Source organism: Bombina bombina, chromosome 10, assembly GCF_027579735.1.
Source record: "Bombina bombina isolate aBomBom1 chromosome 10, aBomBom1.pri, whole genome shotgun sequence".
Classification (NCBI taxonomy): domain Eukaryota; kingdom Metazoa; phylum Chordata; class Amphibia; order Anura; family Bombinatoridae; genus Bombina; species Bombina bombina.
Window position 1 is genome coordinate 137,600,525 of NC_069508.1, and position 24,435 is coordinate 137,624,959.

Sequence of the window (24,435 nt, forward strand, 5' to 3'; positions counted from 1 at the left end):
ACTCTTCCGTTAAGACCAGACCTTTTGTCTCAAGGTCCTTTTTTCCATCAGGATCTGAAATCCTTAAATTTAAAGGTATGGAGATTGAACGCTTGATTCTTGGTCAAAGAGGTTTCTCTGACTCTGTGATTAATACTATGTTACAGGCTCGTAAATCTGTATCCAGAGAGATATATTATAGAGTCTGGAAGACTTATATTTCTTGGTGTCTTTCTCATCATTTTTCTTGGCATTCTTTTAGAATACCGAGAATATTACAATTTCTTCAGGATGGTTTAGATAAGGGTTTGTCCGCAAGTTCCTTGAAAGGTCAAATCTCTGCTCTTTCTGTTCTTTTTCACAGAAAGATTGCTATTCTTCCTGATATTCATTGTTTTGTACAAGCTTTGGTTCGTATAAAGCCTGTCATTAAGTCAATTTCTCCTCCTTGGAGTTTGAATTTGGTTCTGGGGGCTCTTCAAGCTCCTCCATTTGAACCTATGCATTCATTGGATATTAAATTACTTTCTTGGAAAGTTTTGTTCCTTTTGGCCATCTCTTCTGCCAGAAGAGTTTCTGAATTATCTGCTCTTTCTTGTGAGTCTCCTTTTCTGATTCTTCATCAGGATAAGGCGGTGTTGCGAACTTCTTTTGAATTTTTACCTAAAGTTGTGAATTCCAACAACATTAGTAGAGAAATTGTGGTTCCTTCATTATGTCCTAATCCTAAGAATTCTAAGGAGAAATCGTTGCATTCTTTGGATGTTGTTAGAGCTTTGAAATATTATGTTGAAGCTACGAAATCTTTCTGTAAGACTTCTAGTCTATTTGTTATCTTTTCCGGTTCTAGGAAAGGCCAGAAAGCTTCTGCCATTTCTTTGGCATCTTGGTTGAAATCTTTAATTCATCTTGCCTATGTTGAGTCGGGTAAAATTCCGCCTCAGAGAATTACAGCTCATTCTACTAGGTCAGTATCTACTTCCTGGGCGTTTAGGAATGAAGCTTCGGTTGACCAGATCTGCAAAGCAGCAACTTGGTCCTCTTTGCATACTTTTACTAAATTCTACCATTTTGATGTATTTTCTTCTTCTGAAGCAGTTTTTGGTAGAAAAGTTCTTCAGGCAGCGGTTTCAGTTTGAATCTTCTGCTTATGTTTTTTGTTAAACTTTATTTTGGGTGTGGATTATTTTCAGCAGGAATTGGCTGTCTTTATTTTATCCCTCCCTCTCTAGTGACTCTTGTGTGGAAAGATCCACATCTTGGGTAGTCATTATCCCATACGTCACTAGCTCATGGACTCTTGTTAATTACATGAAAGAAAACATAATTTATGTAAGAACTTACCTGATAAATTCATTTCTTTCATATTAACAAGAGTCCATGAGGCCCACCCTTTTTTGTGGTGGTTATGATTTTTTTGTATAAAGCACAATTATTCAAATTCCTTATTTTATATGCTTCGCACTTTTTTTCTTATCACCCCACTTCTTGGCTATTCGTTAAACTGATTTGTGGGTGTGGTGAGGGGTGTATTTATAGGCATTTTAAGGTTTGGGAAACTTTGCCCCTCCTGGTAGGAATGTATATCCCATACGTCACTAGCTCATGGACTCTTGTTAATATGAAAGAAATGAATTTATCAGGTAAGTTCTTACATAAATTATGTTATTTTACCATATGCATTTTTTGCTAATACACATATACAAATATTACAAAAATGCCTGTATTATAATCATGAAATGCACTTCAAATTCTGCATATTTTAATGTTGACCATTATCTGCCTTCAATACAATATTACTGATCTCACATTGTTATGCCATTTGTATGGGAGTTTCCAGTAGCCAGAGTAAAGCTTTACTGAAGTTGGACTTTGTGCCTGATAGCATCAGGAATATAATGTGACAAGGAGAGACATAAACAAAGGTACTGAATCCCAGAAGGGATAGGATATCATCAGTAACGACTAGCTATCAGTTTTTGGTGTGAGGCAAGGATATAGAATTACTTGATTTTCTAGCTTTGTACAGATACACAGCAAAATACAATGTATGTTGTCTCACCTGCTGAGAAAAAGATGCTTTCGTATGGGGTTTCAACTGTACAGATCAAACTAGGGTATATTTAACTGTTAGAAAAGTGTACATTAAAGGGACATGCATCTGGTTATTTAATTCCCCATATAACATGTATGCATAGTAAAACATGTGCAATGCACCTTTATTATTTATCTGGCTTGCTAATCTTGTAATTGTACTCTGAAAATTATTTTTTTCCCCAGTGAGTCCTACAGTATTACAGACAATAACATTAATGTACATTTAATACATTGTGTTAGAAATTAGGCTAACTAGGTTGTAATAAAATGATAATATTATACCCTGGGCAATCACTTACTCTGGAGAATTCTATGCAGGTCCAGGAGGCTGGGGAACTGAGTCAGGGAGGCCCCTGGGTGGAGTCACAGGTGTTCCATTAGTGAGGTGTGTTGTGTGTGGTTTAGGGACTGAGTAGGTGGTACAGGGGTGTGGCTATGTGGTCCAGGGGAATGGCTGGCCTGAAAACAACAGTGATAGGAACTGGAAATGTTTACCCTCATTCTCAGTCCAATGAGCACATTGGGAGTGCATTCTAAAAGACTGGTATGTTTTTGCACCCCCAAATAACTGCATTATGCATTAAAAAAGGGCTGAGTCTCAAGTACTATGCAAGTTCAAAGCTGCTTCCCCAAGAAAGTTATGGAATTCTGTGGAAAGCATATTTGTCTAGGAAATTATCCAGTAACTATAAAAGCGTACAAATTCCTATCTATCTTTCTATCTATCTATCTATCTATCTATCTATCTATATCTATCTATATCTATCTATCTATCTATCTATCTATCTATCTATCTATCTATCTATCTATCTATTGACTTATCTGATATATTGGGCTGTTTGTCTTGTGTTTTGAGACAGACATACAATTACAGAAATGGCAAAGCAGAACTGTGAGCCCCATAGAAGTAGGTGTTTTTTCCATAGAGCACTAAGCTGGAGGAAACTTTAAAGGGCAGTAGACTAAAAATGTATCTTTCATACTTTGGAAAGAGCATGGAATTTGAAACAAATATCCAATTTAGTTATATAATCAAATTTGCTTTGTTCTCTTGGTATCCTTTGATGAAGAGTAAACCTAGGTAGGTGCATGCATTTATGTTTGGCACTCTATAGCAGCAATGTTTGCAACACTGTATAATTACATGGACACGCCCCTGAGCTCCCATGTGCCTACCTCATAGGAGCTCAGGAGTTTAATTTTGAAATTTGATTTTGACTTTACTGTTGCCCTACTTTAAATTTGCCCAAAGCACCATTGTCGGTGTACTTGGTACTGCAAGACCAACTTTACACAGCAGACAATGCAAAATACATAGATATTAAAAGGGGTATTCTTAAAGGGACATGAAACCCCAAATTTTTCTTTCATGATTCAGATAGAGAATATCATTTTAAACAACATTCAATTTACTTCTATTATCTAATTTGCTTCTTTCTTTAGATATCCTTTGTTGAAGAAATAGCGATGCACATGTGTGAGCCAATCACACAAGGCATCTATGTGCAGCCACCAATCAGGAGCTACTGAGCATATCTAGATATGCTTTTAAACAAAGAAAATGAAGCAAATAAGATAAAAGAAGTAAATTGAAAAGTTGTTTAAAATTGCATGTTCTTCCTAAATCTTGAAAGAAAAAATGTAGGTTTCTTGTCTCTTTAAATGCACTTCTATTTACAAACTAACAAATATATCAAGCCTAAAGATTTCCTTCCACTGTCTATTGTGCTTGATTACATTTGACTGCCTTTACTCTGAAATGTTCACAATTCCTCTATTAGAACTTACAACAAAACATTCTTTTAATGAATTCTGTAATTGTTTCCAAAATTATTTCTACATTTGCTGATTCTTACAATCTCTTCTAAAGCCAATTATGAACAATCACATGAAAATGGGGCAAAATAAATTTTGAAAACATATTGCAAAGTTTTTCTTTTTTTTTTAACTACACATAAATAAACATTTTATATTGCATTCTTAAACTGTACTCTGCCTCTTTAACCCCATTTACTTTAAAGTTTTTATTTTGTTTGTGTTTCAAACAATGTATTTTCATGTTATCGGATAATTTATTAACACTTTTTAAAATAATATGGATTTTGTTTTCTTTGTTTCAGCGTCACCATCAAACTGAAATAAAAAGAAAACTTGAAACATTTGTCAAAAAAGAACAAGTTCAAAAAATTAAGGTAACAGAGATAAATTATTCTTGGATTTAAAAAAGCAGATTCTTCATGCCTGGAACTGTTGTGGGTGTATTTAAAGAGCAACCCCCCCCAAAAAAAAACAACAACCTTAAACATATAAAAACTAGAAAAATAGAAATAGCAATGCATAAAATCAGTTACTTTATTAAATTCAGCTGAAAAAAACATGAATATTTATATTATGGACAGTTTATAAAGGGCAACCAGAGAGAAAATAACTGACGCATTTCGCTGTATTGGCATAGTCTTAGTCAAGGGTATTTCAAGGTTCCAAAAACATAAAATATAATGGCTGATATTCAATAAAACCCATATGTGAAACCAATATCTTGTGGGGGAAAACGTTCCACAACATCACAACTCAAATTGTGGAATTCATAAAGATTACAGTTTGCATCTTATATTACTTTATACTTAAGATTTTGTTCTTTCATTTTTATTAAATGTAAGCATTGCACTTTCTATTTTGTACATACAAAAAACAAAATATCAGAGCTAATCAAATAATCATAATCAAAATCAAATCTGCTAAATAAAAAAGAGCCCCCCCCCTCTGTACAGGGAGTGCAGAATTATTAGGCAAATGAGTATTTTGACCACATCATCCTCTTTATGCATGTTGTCTTACTCCAAGCTGTATAGGCTCGAAAGCCTACTACCAATTAAGCATATTAGGTGATGTGCATCTCTGTAATGAGAAGGGGTGTGGTCTAATGACATCAACACCCTATATCAGGTGTGCATAATTATTAGGCAACTTCCTTTCCTTTGGCAAAATGGGTCAAAAGAAGGACTTGACAGGCTCAGAAAAGTAAAAAATAGTGAGATATCTTGCATAGGGATGCAGCACTCTTAAAATTGCAAAGCTTCTGAAGCGTGATCATCGAACAATCAAGAGTTTCATTCAAAATAGTCAACAGGGTCGCAAGAAGCGTGTGGAAAAACCAAGGCGCAAAATAACTGCCCATGAACTGAGAAAAGTCAAGCGTGCAGCTGCCAAGATGCCACTTGCCACCAGTTTGGCCATATTTCAGAGCCGCAACATCACTGGAGTGCCCAAAAGCACAAGGTGTGCAATACTCAGAGACATGGCCAAGGTAAGAAAGGCTGAAAGACGACCACCACTGAACAAGACACACAAGCTGAAACGTCAAGACTGGGCCAAGAAATATCTCAAGACTGATTTTTCTAAGGTTTTATGGACTGATGAAATGAGAGTGAGTCTTGATGGGCCAGATGGATGAGTCCGTGGCTGGATTGGTAAAGGGCAGAGAGCTCCAGTCCGACTCAGACGCCAGCAAGGTGGAGGTGGAGTACTGGTTTGGGCTGGTATCATCAAAGATGAGCTTGTGGGGCCTTTTCGGGTTGAGGATGGAGTCAAGCTCAACTCCCAGTCCTACTGCCAGTTTCTGGAAGACACCTTCTTCAAGCAGTGGTACAGGAAGAAGTCTGCATCCTTCAAGAAAAACATGATTTTCATGCAGGACAATGCTCCATCACACGCGTCCAAGTACTCCACAGCGTGGCTGGCAAGAAAGGGTATAAAAGAAGAAAATCTAATGACATGGCCTCCTTGTTCACCTGATCTGAACCCCATTGAGAACCTGTGGTCCATCATCAAATGTGAGATTTACAAGGAGGGAAAACAGTACACCTCTCTGAACAGTGTCTGGGAGGCTGTGGTTGCTGCTGCACGCAATGTTGATGGTGAACAGATCAAAACACTGACAGAATCCATGGATGGCAGGCTTTTGAGTGTCCTTGCAAAGAAAGGTGGCTATATTGGTCACTGATTTGTTTTTGTTTTGTTTTTGAATGTCAGAAATGTATATTTGTGAATGTTGAGATGTAATATTGGTTTCACTGGTAAAAATAAATAATTGAAATGGGTATATATTTGTTTTTTGTTAAGTTGCCTAATAACTATGCACAGTAATAGTCACCTACACACACAGATATCCCCCTAAAATAGCTATAACTAAAAACAAACTAAAAACTACTTCCAAAACTATTCAGCTTTGATATTAATGAGTTTTTTGGGTTCATTGAGAACATGGTTGTTGTTCAATAATAAAATTAATCCTCAAAAATACAACTTGCCTAATAATTCTGCACTCCCTGTATATAAAATATATATAAAAAATATAAAAAATATATATGTCACAGATTAGGGTGCAGAGGTACACATAAAAACTTCATTGAATTGTCTAAAAGGAAAAAAAAGAAAATAAACAAGCATAGTATACAAATCAGAATAGAAGCACTAAACAAGCAAGTAAAATTTAGCAAAGCAAATGCAAACCTAGATTCCAATAAAAAGTCCCATATACGATGGAGATAATGTCCAATTCTTGAAATAGACCTAGGTTGTACCCAGAATGATGCAGCTTCTTTTTGGTGATAATTCCTGTGATCACCAGAGTCACGTTAGAGCTAGAGCAAAGAAGGTACAAGAAGCGCAAACAAGCTTGAGTAATTTATTATATACAATTAGTAAAAATAAACATAGTAACTTACACTTCAGTAAGCAGATTCAGTCCCCAGATAAAATCAAAGGCAGCAGCAGTCTGAGTCCTGATCAACACGCAGAAATTTGTCCAAAGTTGGCGGTGGACCGCCGAACACAGAGTCGGCGTCTGATGTCACTGTAGGAATCAGGATCCGGAGCGTCCCCCTTTAGGCCTCAACCTCTCAGCTGCAAATACTGTCAATGAAGGCAAACCACCCTTCACGATATCCCTACGCATTTTGTCCGGAACCCGGCCGGACTTCTTCAAGGGTAAAGTTTTCAAAAGTTCTATTTTCTATTTTGTGTTTTAATGGATTTAAATTCTCTACACAGCAGCATATTTAGAATTGGGATTTTACAAATGATTATGATTTGAAAGTTTCTTTGTAACTTTAACAAATTAGGATCATACTTTGTATATTTATGTGTACATTTTACAGATTACTTGAGGGACAGGGGAGTGTGAGGAATCAGTGTAACACCCTTGTATGTGTATATATGTTTAATCAGCCACTCAGTCTCACACCCCACTTCGGGTATTATTTCAAGAATAAACCCTGGTTTGCTCATAGACATGAGGGTGACCTACATAGGTCAAAGGTAGTGGAACAGTACTGCAAAGTACCTATACACTGATGAGTAAATGAAGAAAGCTAATCTAACTAAAAGCAGTATGTGAGAGGTATGTGTGTAAAGTAAAATACCAGTGCCCATAGAATAGAATAATTCAGCATTACATAAGTGTGTCTAATGTGGCTTGTAGCGTCACAGACATGAGCAGTGGTATAGCTACAGTTTAGGTATGGAATAGCACAAGCAAACTGTATGGAAGTAGATTGAAACTTAAATAGACACAATACCGTAAATATGTTGTGATCTCCGGAGCTGCTTGAGCTAACACACTGCAAGGCTTCAGGGAATCCTGTGTCTGAGTCTCAATTTCGGCGCGCCGCTCTGCAGAGTGACGTAACACGCTCCTGCGTGTTTGCGGTGCAGTACTGTGAGGAAAGGAAAACTGGTGAGAAAATGCAAATCATAAATTACCAATCAGATGGTAAAATTGAGGTCCGCTATTGAAGAGTAACAAGACGAAAATCCAGAATAGATGAATAAGACTTCAGGTTCCAATTTAGGAAAATTCTAAGAGTGGCTAGCATAAAGATTCCAGTGAATTCAAATTACCTAGCAACGTATGGTGTGCAAGGTAAGCTAAAATAGGAAGTGCCGGTCACATGATGTAACAGTTAAAGTGACAGTATGACGATCACCTGTATCCTGACAGCATACCCCCCTCAAGAAGTCCCCTACCCATCAAGGGTGAGGGCGGTCAGGATGACGACGATGGAAGAGGGAAACCAAGCGAGGAGCGGAGATGTTGGGAACAGGTTCCCATGAATCTTCGTCAGGTCCATAGTCCTTCCAACGGACAAGGTACTGTAAGGCACGTCTGTAGAAACGAGAATCAAGTATATCTGCAACCTCGTAGGATTTTAAATCCGGATCAGGAATGGGAAGAGATGTCTGCGTGACAGGAGTTCTTGTAGGTAGGTGAGGTTTAAGCAAGGAAACATGGAAGGTGGGATGAATTTTAAATGATGGTGGTAAATCCAAAGTAACAGCATTTAAGTTAATAACCCTGATGATTTTGTAAGGACCGATGAAAAGACTGCCCAATTTCTTACTAGGAATTTGTAGTTTGAGGTTCTTTGTAGATAACCAAACTAGATCTCCAGGTTTGTACGAAGGTGGCTGAGATCTCCTTAGATCGTAGTAATGTTTCTGCTTGGCTTGGGCTAACGTTAGAGTTTCTTGTAGTAGCTTAAAGATTTGCTTCAAGCTATTTACAGATTCTGTTACCATAGGAGAAATGTTGTCATTCCTGTGTAGTAGATGATAAGTAGGGTGATAGCCATAATTGACGTAAAAAGGAGTAAGCTTAGTTGAAGAATTAATAGTGTTGTTAAAAGAGAATTCAGCAGTTGGAATAAAAGCATACCAGTCGTCTTGTTGGAAGTTGCAAAAACATCTAAGGTATTGCTCAAGAGTCTGATTTGTCCTCTCGGTCTGACCGTTTGACTGGGGATGGTATGCTGAAGTAAGATGCCTGTCGATGTTCAACGACTTGCAAAGATGAATCCAAAATTTTGAAGTAAATTGGGACCCCCTGTCAGTTGTCACAGAATCAGGGAGTCCATGAAGCCGTACTATATGTTTTAGGAAAGCTTGAGCTGTTTCTGATGCAGTAGGAAGTCCTAACATGGGAATAAAATGGGCCATTTTGGAGAACTGGTCAACCACAACTAATATGGTGTTATGGTTAGATGAAGTAGGAAGTTCCACAATGAAATCCATAGCAATATGCCGCCACGGCCTGTCCGCTATAGGTAGAGATAGAAGGTGGCCATAAGGCCTGATATGTGAAGGTTTGGAAGTAGTGCATACAGAACAAGTTCGAACATAATGTTTCACACTGTTTGCAAGTCCAGGCCACCAGAAATCCCTTTGGATGAGATGTATCATTTTCCGAATTCCAGGGTGTCCGGAGAGAGGAGCTTCATGTGCATTGCGCAACACTGTATCTCTGATAGCCTGAGGAACAAATATTTTCCCCCCTGAATGGTAAAGACCCTGAGAATCCTTTTGTAGTCGTAAACTTTGTATACTTGCATCCCTCCTCTGGTGTTTCCGAAAATAAGCAACTTGGTGCACGGTTATACCAATAAATTTATGTGGTGGGATTATAGTATCCTGTATATACTGCTTGGAAGGTCTGGAAGTGGATCTAGAAAGAGCATCAGCCTTTTGGTTTCTAGAAGCTGGCCGGTAGGTGATAAAGAAGTTAAATTGAGTAAAGAAAAGGCTCCACCGAACTTGACGAGCAGACAATGTTTTATTAGTCTTTAAATACTGCAAGTTCCTGTGGTCGGTATAGATAATGATGGGATGGCTAGCACCTTCCAGTAGATGCCTCCAAAATTCAAGAGCCGCCTTGATTGCTAAGAGCTCCTTTTCGCCAATAGAGTAATTAAGTTCGACGTTATTCATAGTTCTTGAATAATATGCTACTGGATGTAAAGGTTCGTCCTCCGAATGTTTTTGGGAGAGAATAGCGCCTAGGGCATAGTCCGAAGCATCCACTTCGAGAAAGAACTGCTTGTCAGGATCTGGAAATTGAAGAATTGGAGTGGTGACAAACCTTTCCTTAAGTATTCGGAAAGATTGATCCGCTTGAGGAGTCCAAAGAAATTTGCTTGATTTTCTTGTAAGTGCAGTGAGAGGTTTTACTATTGCTGAGAAGTCTTTAATGAACTTCCTATAAAAGTTGGAGAAGCCCAAAAATCTCTGTACATCCTTTTTGGAAGATGGTGGGGGCCAGTTGGTAATGGCCTCTACTTTTTTTAATTCCATCTTAATACCACCAGGTGAAATGTGGTAACCAAGGAATGTGATAGTCTCGGAATGGAAGATACATTTCTCCAATTTAGCAAATAGTTGATTCTCTCTGAGTCTGAGTAAAACGGTCCTGACATGATTAATGTGATGGTCAAAGGTATCTGAATATATAAGGATATCATCCAAATAGATGACAACACATGTGTCAAGTAGGTCCTGAAAGAGATGATTGATAAAATATTGGAACGTGGCAGGTGCGTTGCACAACCCGAATGGCATTACAAGATATTCATAAAGGCCATATCGGGTGCGGAACGCTGTGAGCCACTCGTCTCCCTCTCTTATCCTGACCAAATTGTATGCACCTCGTAAGTCAAGCTTAGTGTATATTTTGGCACCCTGAAGTCGTTCAATCAACTCCGGGATAAGGGGGAGAGGATATCGATTCTTGATTGTACACTTGTTGAGATCCCTGTAGTCAATGATTGGTCTGAGGGTGTCATCCTTATTTCGGACAAAGAACATTCCGGCACCTGCCGGTGAAGATGATGGCCTAATGAAGCCTTTTTCTAAATTCTCATTGAGATATTGTTTCAAATGAGTGAGCTCAGGCTGTGAGAGAGGATAGACATGTCCTACAGGGATCTTTGAACCGGGTATGAGATCTATTGGACAATCAAATGGTCTATGGGGCGGCAAAGCTTGAGCTTGTTTTTTGTCAAACACATCTTTCAAATCTGAGTACTCTTGTGGGATCAATTGTGTAGTGGACTGAAACAGAATAGGTACAGACCTGCAGTTAGTAATACAGAACTGTGAATCAAAGGTGAGAGTGCCATGTAGCCAATTTATGGTGGGCTGGTGATGTTTCAGCCAATTAAATCCCAAGATTAAAGGAAAAAGAGGTGAGTGTATAACATCAAAGGAGTGAACTTCAGTATGACCATTAGGGAAAATTAACTGTAAAGGTCGAGTGTGGTGCAATATAGGACCTGAATTAATTAAAGAGCCATCTACAACACGAATTACAAGTGATACAGATTTTTTTATTAGTGGAATTTTGTTCATGTGCACAAAAGTGGAATCAATAAAGCAGTTTGTGGCTCCTGAATCAATCACCGCCTCCGCGGATACCACCTGATGATCCCACTGTAGAGAAACAGAATGGTTAAAATGTGAAGAATTTTTTAAAACATTTTTATGCACAAGCTCAAGTTTATGCCGAACATGCTTACCCTTTCTTGATTTTAACAGGGTTGGGCATTCCTTTACGGTGTGATCCTTGGAGGCACAGTAAAGGCAAAGGTTGTTTAACCGGCGTCTAATCTTTTCCTCCGGCTTGAGTGGTCCACGAATGAAAGCAATATCCATAGGTTCATCCTGGTTCTTAGGAGTACTGAAGGAACTAGAGCTATTTGATTTCCTATGAAGAAGGTCTGCTGTGCCCCTTTCATGTTTCCTTTCTCTGAGTCGACGGTCTATATTGATCGTGAGAGTCATTAAATTCTCCAGGTTATCAGGCATGTCTATACGGGCCAATTCATCTTTCAATAAATCTGATAATCCAATGCGGAATTGGTTTTTTAAGGCTGGGGTGTTCCATAAGGTATCAGGGGCCCACCTCTTAAACTCAGCTATGTATTCTTCTACAGGACGACGTGCTTGTTTGAGGGATCTGATAGCTGTTTCTGCAGTAGTCTGCTTATCATGGTCCTCATATAGAAGAGACATAGCTGAGAAAAAGGACTCAAGGGAATCGAGTATGGGGTCGTCAGTCTCATAGTAGGTATTCGCCCAACTCTTTGGTTCACCCCTCAAATAAGAAATAACTGTCAGAACTTTTATTCTATCAGTCGGGTAACTCCGTGGTTTTAAAGAAAAATAGAGAGTGCAGGAGTTTTTGAAATCACGAAATTGTGTTCTGTCCCCAGAAAATTTGTCAGGAGGACAAGGTATAGGCTCAGGAGGTGGGGCTTCAGTAGTGAGAGGTTTATGCTGTGCTTGATCGCGTATGAACTTACGCAGCTCTAAGTTTTCTGCTTGCATTTCTCTCAGCCCTTGTATCATGAGATCCATGTTTTGTGCAAGTGTTCCAACACGGTTAGTCAATTCTGCTATATCCATGTTCTGTAAATGAGAATATAGATATATATATACAGGGTGATCTGTTTTTTAGGCTAGGTAATATGTGAGGAATCAGTGTAACACCCTTGTATGTGTATATATGTTTAATCAGCCACTCAGTCTCACACCCCACTTCGGGTATTATTTCAAGAATAAACCCTGGTTTGCTCATAGACATGAGGGTGACCTACATAGGTCAAAGGTAGTGGAACAGTACTGCAAAGTACCTATACACTGATGAGTAAATGAAGAAAGCTAATCTAACTAAAAGCAGTATGTGAGAGGTATGTGTGTAAAGTAAAATACCAGTGCCCATAGAATAGAATAATGCAGCATGACATAAGTGTGTCTAATGTGGCTTGTAGCATCACAGACATGAGCAGTGGTATAGCTACAGTTTAGGTATGGAATAGCACAAGCAAACTGTATGGAAGTAGATTGAAACTTAAATAGACACAATACCGTAAATATGTTGTGATCTCCGGAGCTGCTTGAGCTAACACACTGCAAGGCTTCAGGGAATCCTGTGTCTGAGTCTCAATTTCGGCGCGCCGCTCTGCAGAGTGACATAACACGCTCCTGCGTGTTTGCGGTGCAGTACTGTGAGGAAAGGAAAACTGGTGAGAAAATGCAAATCATAAATTACCAATCAGATGGTAAAATTGAGGTCCGCTATTGAAGAGTAACAAGACGAAAATCCAGAATAGATGAATAAGACTTCAGGTTCCAATTTAGGAAAATTCTAAGAGTGGCTAGCATAAAGATTCCAGTGAATTCAAATTACCTAGCAACGTATGGTGTACAAGGTAAGCTTAAATAGGAAGTGCCGGTCACATGATGTAACAGTTAAAGTGACAGTATGACGATCACCTGTATCCTGACAGGGAGTTCCCAGGGTGTATTTGAATAACAATTCTCATGATATTCTCTAAGCATCTTAGACTTGCAGATCTCACTGATTTATCTGGTCAGCTGTATGAAAGTGAAGTTTGCTCAAAATTCCCAATACACTTATTTAGCTGTCTGAAAAGTAAAGGGTACTAAACTAGAAGCAAATGGAAGTGAAATTGTAGTAAAAGTATTTGAGTTTAATTTGTATTTGCTGCAAAATTAGACTTTAGTTCAGTACCAGATGCCCTCATGTTAACCTCACTCTGCCATGTGAGATTCTCCATCCCAGAAAGCCTCATTACTTCCTAGGTAAGGCAGCTCTCATTTTTCTGGAACTTCCAGGATATATCTATTTTCTTAGAGAATTCGGTGAGTTTACCAATTGTGAAGTCCGCACTAATTTCTCTCCAAGATGTAGAATTTTTGATAATCGTGCCCTTTATGATTTCCACATGCTGAGCTTATTTATAAATAAAAAAATTCTAACCATGGTTCCAGAACGCACCAGAAAACCCACAGCCATTGTCTTGAGACTTCTTTACCTTTATAAAACAGACCTTGAAATATTTTACAATTCCAGATATTCATGTAAAATATTTTATAAAGGCATTTATTAACTATTGTGGTTGTAATAATGTTTTCCCATGTTGCTAGTGGTTCCTTTTAAATGTGCGAGATGTATATGTGCATTTTAATGGCAGGAACATCCACTAACAAAATGTTGGAAAAGATGGGTGAAATGACACTCAAGGGATTTTGAACATGAACTGGTCTTTATCATGTGGGTCTTTCAGTTGATCTTGGAAAAAACCAGGAGGCTGTAAGGTGAAAAATATAGTTTATTGCAAGTGTACAGGGAGATACCATAACAGGGTTGTTACAGAATCTGAGGGAGGGCACTCCTCACTCAGTATATATAATACAATTTGCGTCATATACACTTATAATACACAAACCAATAAGCATTAGTGGCTTTGTATGCATATAGATTACAAACCAATAAGCCTAAGTGGATATCTATCACCTAAGGCTTGATCAGCACGTGATCAGTTCATAAAGTACATTCTTAGCATGACTGCAACCTTACCATACCATATTTGTACCTTGTGTAACTGACATATAGGTCAGATGACTGCTGCTTGTTAAATACGGCAAGCAGGTTCTTGTGAGAACTTGCAGCTATAGGGGCTTTGATAAATCGATCCCATAGTGGTGAGCTACACTCAGGATGTATGTGTCTCCCATTTACATTGATAAGGGAAGTGCTAACTAAATTTATTGAGATAGTCATCTCTAAGCTAAGGGGCCCCACTGAACATTAAGACAGACAAACCTTTAACTCATTCCTCACCATTCACACACATAAAAGAAAACACTTACACCTAGATTAGAGTTTTGCACTATACCGGGTGCGTAAAGAATGCAAAAAATGAGCTTTATCACACTTTTCATAGCGCTGCGATTACGAGTTACTGAAAAACCTCCTTGTGCTGTGTGGTATGGTGCGTTAAGCTCCATACCGCACAAAATCCAAGGGCTGAGTTTACGTGCTCATGCACGCTTTCCCCCACAGACACCAATGGGGAGAAGGTGTCAGAAAAAAACTATCACCTGCGATCCCGGAATGGCAAATCACCGTAACGCAACCTCATTAATGTCTATGGGGAAAATAAAGTTATTTTAAAACCTAACACCCTAACATAAAACCCTAATCTAAATACCCCTAATCTGCCGCACCCCAACGTCGCCGACACTAAATAAAATGGTTAACCCCTAATCCGCTGCTCATCGACATCGCCAACACTAAATAAAATAACCCCTAATCCGCCGCCCCCGACATTACCAACACTAAATTAACCCCTAAACCGCTGGCCCCCCACATTGCCAACCCTATAATAAACTATTAACCCCTAAACCATAGGCCCCCACATCGCCAACACTATAATAAACTATTAACCCCTAAACCGACGGTCCCCCACATCGCCAACACTATAATAAACTATTAACCCCTAAACCGCCAGCCCCCCACATCGCAACTAATAAACTAAACCTATTAACCCCTAAACTGCCAGCCCCCCACATCGCAACTAATAAACTAAACCTATTAACTCCTTAACCGCCGGCCCCCTATATCGCAAAACACTAAATTAAACTATTAACCCCTAAACCTAAAACCCCTTAACTTTAAATTAAAATTACAATATAATTATCTTAAAATAAATAAAAACTTACCTGTGAAATAAAAAAAAAACTAAGATTAAAACTATAAGTTAAACTAACATAACTATTCTAATAAAATTAAATAAACTACAAATTAAAAATCCTAAATTACAAATTTAAATAAACCTTACACTACAAAAAAAAATTAAAAAATCTAACATTACAAAAAAAACTAAAATTATGAAGAATAAAAACACTAGATTATAAAAAATAAAAAAAGCAAAATGATCCAAAATAATAAAAAATTATACCTAATCTAATAGCCCTATAAAAACAAAAAAGCCACCCCAAAATAAAAACACCCCCATAACCTAACAATAAACTACCAATAGCCCTTAAAAGGGCCTTTTGTAGGGCATTGCCATAAGTTAAACAGCTCTATTACCTAACAGTACCCTCCCACCCAACCAACCCCCAAAAATAAAAAACCCTAAGTCTAAAAAAAAACAAAACTAAGCTACTCATTGCCCTTAAAGGGGCATTTGTATGGGCATTGCCCTTAAAAGGGCAATCAGCTCTTTTACAATCAGTTCTTTTACTGCCCAAAGCCCTAAATCTAAAAACACCCACAAAATAAAAAAAAAGCCCTAACACAAACCCCGGGAAATCTAGTCACAGTTCCTGAAGTCTGGACATCCATTTTTATCCAGGCGGCAAGAAGTCTTCATCCAGGCGACGATATCTACATCCATCGCGGGGGGCAACTTCTTTCTTCATCCCGGTGGCGTGGAGCTGTGGAGGTGGCGCAGACATCCAGCTTGGAGGATCCTCTTCATACGATCACCACTGTACACTGAAGCTTGAATGCAAGGTACCCGTTTAAATATGGGGTACCTTGCATTCCTATTGGCTGACATTTTCAAAACAGCCAATAGAATGAGAGCTACTGAAATCCTATTGGCTTTCAATTCAGCCAATAGCATTTCAGTAGCTCACATCCTATTGGCTGATTCTCATTTTAGTTATGAATTTTGTGAAACATTTTTGTTTGACAAAAACCATAACTACTGGTCTCAGATCGCAGAATGGATTGTGTCGGTATAGGCTGTAATGCAAGCATTTTAGCTGGACCACACAACCTGTAATACAGCACAATGGACGTTGGATTACAGGCTAAAATGCTTGCGGTATACCACTGTGACTCGTAATATGGGTTACCTGCCATTCCATGCTGTCAGGGTGCCAGGAATCAGACTGAGACGAGAAGTCTAAAAATAATAAAAAAGTCCACAAGTCAAATAACAAGCAAGGAGTCAAAACCAGAGCTGGTAGTCAGACGAGCTGAGTTAGGAGCCAAAGCAAATAGTCAGGCGAGCCAAGAATCAGGAACAAAGAAAACAGCAGAGTGAGGAACAAGCCAGGGATCAGGAACCAGGAAGGACGTCAGGCAGCCCAGGTAATACACAGGAACTCTCACAAACAGGTCTGAGACAACACAAAGGCAAAGCATACTGAACAGAGGCCCTTTAAATAATAAGTGATGACATCACAATTCTGAGACTGCATCCTGTCTCACATGGATGATGCACACCAGTCTGGCCATAAAAGGAAGTGTAGGAAATGAGCAGCATCCCCCACAATGCACCATAGTCCGGAAGAGAGGTGAGTAAAATGGCTGCCAGCAGCACATGGCAGACAACAGGGAAAAAACCCTGACAGTACCCTCCCCTCCACGACCCCTCCCCTGCGGGAGGACAAAAGGCTTATCGGGGAAACGGGCATGGAAGGCACGGAGGAGCGTGGGAGCATGGACATCAGAGGAGGGAACACAAGAACGCTCCTTCGGACCATAGCCCCTCCAGTGAACCAAATACTGTACACGGCCCCTGGACATACGAGAGTCAATAATGCTGCTGACCTCATACTCCTCATGGTTGTCAACAAAGATAGAATGGGGATGAGGCAACACAGTGGTAAACCAATTACAAACCAATGGTTTCAAGAGGGAGACATGAAAAACATTGGAGATGCGCATAGCAGGAGGAAGGTCAAGAGCGTAGGCCACAGGATTAACCCGTCGGAGTATTTGAAAAGAACCAACATAACGGGGAGCCAATTTATTGGAAGGCACACGAAGGATCAAGTTGCGGGAGGACAGCCAAACTCTCTCACCAACCTGGTAGGAAGGTGCGGGCAGATGCCTACGATCAGCCTGGAACATTTGGCACTGCATAGAACGATGAAGGCAATCCTGAATCTGCACCCACATGGAACGGATTTGCCGGAGATGCTCCTCCAAAGCCGGAATACCCTGAGACATGAATGAATCGGGCAACAAGGATGGTTGAAACCCATAATTCGCCATGAACGGGGATAACTTGGAGGAAGCATTAATAGCACTATTACGAGCAAACTCTGCCCAAGGTAGCAGTTCAGACCAATTATTGTGGTGATCTGAGACATAGCAACGGGGGAACTGTTCCAGAGCTTGATTAGACCGTTCCGCAGCCCCATTGGATTGAGGGAGATATGCAGAGGAGAAGGAAAGCTGGATCCCCATTTGAGCACAAAAGGAACGCCAAAATCTGGAGACAAACTGGCTACCCCGGTCCGACACTATCTCCTTGGGTAACCCATGTAAACGGAAGACCTCCCGTTCAAAAATTGAAGCAAGCTCCTGAGCAGTAGGCAGCTTCATCAAGGGAATGCAATGTGACATTTTAGAAAAAAAACGGTCAACCACCATAAGGATAACAGTATTGCCATTGGAAACAGGGAGCTCGACAATGAAGTCCATGGAAAGATGTGTCAAAGGATGCTCACCATTAGCAATAGGTTGAAGAAGACCCACAGGAATAAGTAGAGGAGTCTTATTCTGTGCACAAACTGAGCAGGAGGCAACATGCGCAGCAATATCAGAACGAAGACCTGGCCACCAGAATTGTCGAGTGACAGACCAAATCATTTGGTTCTTGCCTGGGTGACCTGCGGCTTTAGGATAGTGGTAAGTGTGCAAAATTTTAGTTAGAAGATTCTCAGGAACAAAACATTAACCACTAGGTTTCTCAGGAGGTGCATTGGTTTGTGCAGCCAGGATCTCCTCCCCCAAGGGAGAAGTCAAATTAGCACGTATGGTAGCCAAAATATGGTCAGGAGGTATAACAGGAGTAGGTACAGACTCCTCCTTGGACAGAGGCGAAAATTGTCGAGAGAGGGCATCAGCCCTAACATTCTTACTACCAGGCAGGTAGGAGACCACATAATTAAACCGAGATAAAAATAGCGCCCATCTGACCTGTCGGGGCGACAAACGTTATGCTTCAGATAGATAAGTTAAATTCTTGTGGTCAGTAAGAATGAGCACTGGCACACTAGTACCCTCGAAAAGATGCCTCCATTCCTTGAGTGACAAAATTATGGCCAGTAATTCCCTGTCACCAATTTCATAATTGCACTCCGCTGGAGACAATTTCTTAGCGAAGAAACCACACGGATGCAAGGAACCGTCAGGCGTAGGACGTTGAGACAAGAGGGCACCTACTCCAGTCTCAGACGCATCGACCTCAAGAACGAAAGGGTTAGGATGAGCCAGAACTGGAGGGGCAGCAAAGGCAGTCTTAAGACTATCAAAGGCCTTAATGGCAGTAGGTGACCAATGAAGTGGATCATTCTCTTTACGGGTCATGTCTGTGATAGGTTTGACCAAGGAAGAAAAGTTTTTAATAAACTTTCTGTAGTAATTGGCGAACCCCAAAAAACGTTGAATAGACCGAAGACCAACTGGGCGAGGCCACTGCAGAACTGCAGATAACTTGTCAGGATCCATGGAGAACCCTGCAACGGAGATAACATAACCTAGGAAGGTTACTTGAGTCTGATGGAACTCACATTTCTCGAGTTTACAAAACAGGCCGTTCTCGCGTAGTCTCTGAAGAACCCGTGTAACATCAGAATGATGAGCCTCAAGTGTGGGTGAGTGTATGAGGATGTCGTCTAAGTACACCACAACACACTGTTGCAAACATATCTCGTAGGACATCATTAATAAATTCCTGAAAAAACAGCAGGAGCATTACATAGGCCAAAGGGCATTACAAGATACTCATAATGGCCGCTCCTGGTGTTAAATGCTGTTTTCCATTTGTGACCCTCCTTAATCCTAACGAGATTGTACGCTCCTCTCAAATCAAGTTTAGTAAAGACCGTAGCTCCCTTGAGGTGGTCAAAGAGTTCCGTAATGAGCGGAATAGGGTAAGCATTCTTAATGGTAGACGATTAAGACCCCTATAATCGATACATGGTCTTAACTCGCCACCCTTTTTCTTCACAAAGAAGAAGCCAGCCCCTGCAGGAGAGCAGGATTTGCAGATGATTCCCCGCAACAGAGCATTGGCAACATACTCCTCCATAGCACAATTCTCTGCAACAGACAGAGGGTACACCCGGCCCCGAGGAGGAATGGCTCCGGGTTGCAGGTCTATGGCACAATCGTAAGACCACGTACCAAGGAGGCAACGTACCGGCACGCACCTTGTCAAACACGTCTAGGAACTCTCGGTACTCCTCTGGCAATTGAGATACCGAAAAAAGTGCACAAGACTTTAACTGGTTTCCGAAGACAAGTGGAAATACATTTTGGGGACCACAACAAAATTTCAGACCTGCGTCAGTCGAGACTGGGATTGTGCTTTTGGAGCCAGGGATAACCCAGAACATCTGGAAAATGCGGAGAGTGTATCACCTGGAACTGGAGGGTTTCAAAATGGATAGCCCCAACAGCCATGGACAATGGAGCAGTTTTGTGAGTAACGAGTGCGGGCTGAAGGGGCCTGCCATCAATGGCCTCAAAAGCAAGCGAAACGGACCGAGGCAAAACAGGAATGGAGTGCTTTGATACAAAAGCACTGTCAATGAAATAGCCCGCAGCACTGGAGTCAACAAGAGCCTGAGTGACTATGGAGGAGTCCACCCAGGAAAGGACAACCGTGACAAAAGGTTTCTCCTTAAGCGGTTCCGGGGACGAGGATAAACCACCCAAGGTCTGCCCCCGACAGGACCTTAGGTGTGAGCGTTTCCCAGCCGTGTAGGACAAGACTTCAAAAGGTGGCCCTGTAACCCACAATAGAGGCAGAGCCCCTCCCTCCTCCTAAAGGCCCTCTCCGCCGCGGAGAGATGCATGAATCCCAACTGCATTGGCTCAGCAGTACCTGGTGACTCGGGACCAGGAGGCATGGGAGGAGAGGGAGGCATGGGTGGGAACGAACACGTAGGAGACAACGGAACAGGAGGCTTCTGCAAGCGCTCCTTGAAAGAGGGCCTCTCTCTGAGTCTGATGTCAATTAGGATCAAAAAAGACACCAATGCCTCGAGATCCTTTGGTAAATCTCTGGCAGCAACTTCATCTTTAATCGCATCAGAGAGCCCATGAAAGAAGGCGGCAAGAAGGGCTTCATTGTTCCAACCTACCTCTGCGGCAAGCGTATGGAACTCAATAGCATAATGAGCAACAGATCTTGTACCTTGCTAAATGGACATGAGTCATTTAGCAGCAGAGGAGGAGCGAGCCGGAACATCAAATACCCTTCGAAAGGAGGCCACAAATTCAGGGTAATTTGAAATCACAGGTTTATTAGTCTCCCACTAGGGATTAGCCCAGGCAAGAGCTGTGTCAGAGAGTAACGAGATGAGAAATCCCACCTTAGCTCTGTCAGAGGGAAACGCCTGAGGTAACATCTCAAAGTAAATGCCCACCTGGTTCAAAAACCCTCTGCACTGAATAGGATCGCCTCCATATCGTTGAGGTAGAGGTGCAGAACCGGACATGCTCTTGGTAGGCATAGGTGCAGCAGCGGAAACAGGAGCAGCCATAACTTGCGGAACACTTTGGTCCAAATGTGCAGTGCGAGTCAGCAGGGTTTGCAGGGCTAGTGCAAATTGATCCAAGCGGTGATCCTGTTCATCCATCCTGGAAATGATGGCAGGTAAAGGTGTATTATTAGCACCATCAGGATTCATGGCCTTTGCGTAATGTCAGGGTGCCAGGAATCAGACTGAGACGAGAAGTGCAAAAATAATTACACCTTTATTAATAGCAAAAAATAATAAAAAGTCCACAAGTCAAATAACAAGCCAGGAGTCAAAACCAGAGCTGGTATTCAGACGAGCCGAGTCAGGAGCCAAAGCGAATAGTCAGACGAGCCGGAATCAGGAACAAGGAAAACAGCAGAGTCAGGAACAAGCCAGGGATCAGGAACCAGGAAGGACGTCAGGCAGCCAGGTAATACAAAGGAACTCTCACAAACAGGTCTGAGACAACGCAAAGGCAAAGCATACTGAACAGAGGCCCTTTAAATAATAAGTGATGACATCACAATTCTGAGACTGCATCCTGTTTCACATGGATGATGCACAAAAGTCTGGCCATAAAGGAAGTGTAGGAAATGAGCAGCATCCCCCACAATGCACCATAGTCAGGAAGAGAGGTGAGTAAAATGGCTGCCAGGCAGGCACATGGCAAACAACAGGGAAAAAACCCTGACACACGCGCAATGGCCAATTTTCAGTGGTATAGCCGTACCGCCACCAAAACGCAAAACTTGTAATCTAGCCCTTAGTTAGTAATGTTCATGTTGTAAGAAAAGGTAATATCCATCAATCATGAGACCCCCTTAGACCTCACAAGCATCTAGGAATATAACCCAATGATCCATTCCATCAGAATTCTTATGTAAAGGGCCTTGTTTGGTTTTTCAATAGGTATTTCACATTTAAAGCCATTCTAGTACATTTATAAACCCGGCGATAACTCTTTTGTCACAAGGTTAGCTTAGAATTTTCTTTGCCTACGTACATATGTTCTCTTAAAGGGACATGGTACTCAAAAATGGTCTGTCAACAAAAATGTAAAGAGCTACAGTTAAACACAATGAATATATATATATATAATATATATATATTATATATATATCTATATATATATATATATATATATATATATATTTCCTGTTCAAATAGGGTTAAGTAAGTAAAGCTGTTTAAATTTAAAGTGAAATTATTTAGGAAGTCCTGGTACTGGTCACTGGCTCATAGGGATAACTCTCACGCAAAAAAACATATTTCATTGAGCACTGGAACATCTGTTAAAAGCAAACAAACAAATAAACAAAAAATGCAAATAAGCATTTTGAAATGATCTCTGATAGGATGGAACAAAAAAAAATTGAAGTATCGTCCTTTTTATTCTGCATCTATTTTGAAATAGTTAAGAATAAGAAAATGTTAATGTTGCAGATCCTGTAATATGGTGTAATTGTATTACCTTTTTGCTACTTTTTTATTTTGATACATTCTCTGTTTGTTGATAAAAATGTTAGCATATAAAACAACGCTTTAAACCCTTTCATGTATAGAAGTCTTTTAGATAGTTTTAATAAAAATGTTTAGTTCCTTAGGCTAGTGGTATAGATTTATAAATAATTCAGTGTATTTTTGTTTGTATATATATATATATATATATATATATATATATTTGTTTTTCTCATGCAAGATTAATCATTCTATTTTATAGATGAAAAAACATTTATAATGATTAAAATGTTAACATCCTACTGGAAATCTCAAAATTGTGTTTATGTTTTAGGCGGATCATTCAAAAAAGGCAGAAGAAGAAACAATCCTGTTATTTTCACCTCATCCTCCAGCAGGCGCAAGATGTGGGCTCAGCCGCCAAATAGCAATTGAAGGGGAACGTTCTGATTCGTCAGACTCTGTGAGTACCGGGAAAAAGTTTAGCATCCTGATCAGAGATGACAAGAAAGGGACCTTACACTCCAACTAGAACCTATCATTGGGCAAGATTACAAGTAGAGAGCAAAATATCTCTTTAGCGAGGGCGATATTTGCGCTCCACTTAGTAATACCAGCACACGCAAATGTGTGCTGGTATTGCAAGTTAGGTGTAACGTAAACGCGACCTCGTGCTCGCATTGCACGGAAGCATTGTGCTCCCAGGAGCGCTCTTACCATAGGCTCCAATGGGAGCTTTATTCTGATGCCGTCAGACACAGCATCAGAACCTATGCACAGCCAAGGGGGTAAGTCGCGCAGCAATGGGCAGCAAATGTAAATGTATATGAATATGTAAATGAATATGTAAATATTTATCGGATATATGTTAATGGCTGTAATGTTGGTGTTGAATATTTATCAAGTTCCCCTTATCTGTTGAATTTAATGTGTGTATTTTATTGTCAATATTAATAAATTATGGCCTTGTGGATTGTGATCGCCAAAGTTGATGCTGTCCATGCATCAATCACTTCTTAAACTGCCCCATGCAGCAGTGTTATTTGATGACCCTCCTCTTCCTGCTCTTCATTGTAAACTTATGGTTAAAGGGACATTAAACCCAAATTTTTTCTTTCATGATTCAAATAGAGAATACCATTTTAAACAACTTTCTAAATTACTTCTATTATCTAAATTGCTACATTCTCTTGATATTTTTTCCTGAAAAACATATCTAGATAGGCTCAGTAGCTTCTGATTGGTGGCTGCCACATAGATGCCCTCATGCGATTGGCTCACCAATGTGCATTGCTATTTCTTTAACAAAGAATATCTAAAGATTGCACCAAATTAGATAATAAAAGTAAATTGGAATGTTGTTTAAAATTGTATTCTCTATCTGAATCGTGAAATACATTTTTTGGGTTTAATGGTCCTTTAAAGGGACATTAAACCCAAAACATTTCTTTAATGATTCAGACAGAGAATACAATTTTAAACAAAATTCCAATTTGATTTCTATTATCTAATTTGCTTCTTTCTTGAGATATTCTTTGTTGGACGAAATAGCAATGCACATGGGTGAGCCATTAACACGAGTCATCTATGTGCTGCCACCAATCAGCGGCTACTGAGCCTATCTAGATATGCTTTTCAGGAAAGAATATCAAGAGAATGAAGCAATTTAGATAATAGAAGTAAATTAGAAAGTTGTTTAAAATTGTATGTTCTATCTGAATCATGAAAGAAAATGTTTGGGTTTAATGTCCCTTTAAGGCATGGGCA

General features: G+C 40.0%; 1 protein-coding gene across 1 annotated transcript in view; it reads left to right on the plus strand.

Annotated features, from left to right (window-relative positions):
* Positions 1–23,200, plus strand: part of ERICH3 (glutamate rich 3) — an 85,863-nt gene extending 62,663 nt beyond the window's left edge. Inside the window, exons 4-5 of the mRNA XM_053693187.1 lie at positions 4,197–4,268; positions 23,003–23,200. Coding sequence (XP_053549162.1) covers positions 4,197–4,268; positions 23,003–23,200 — 270 coding nt within the window. The remainder of the gene's footprint in view (positions 1–4,196; positions 4,269–23,002) is intronic.
* The last annotated feature ends 1,235 nt before the right edge of the window (positions 23,201–24,435 follow it).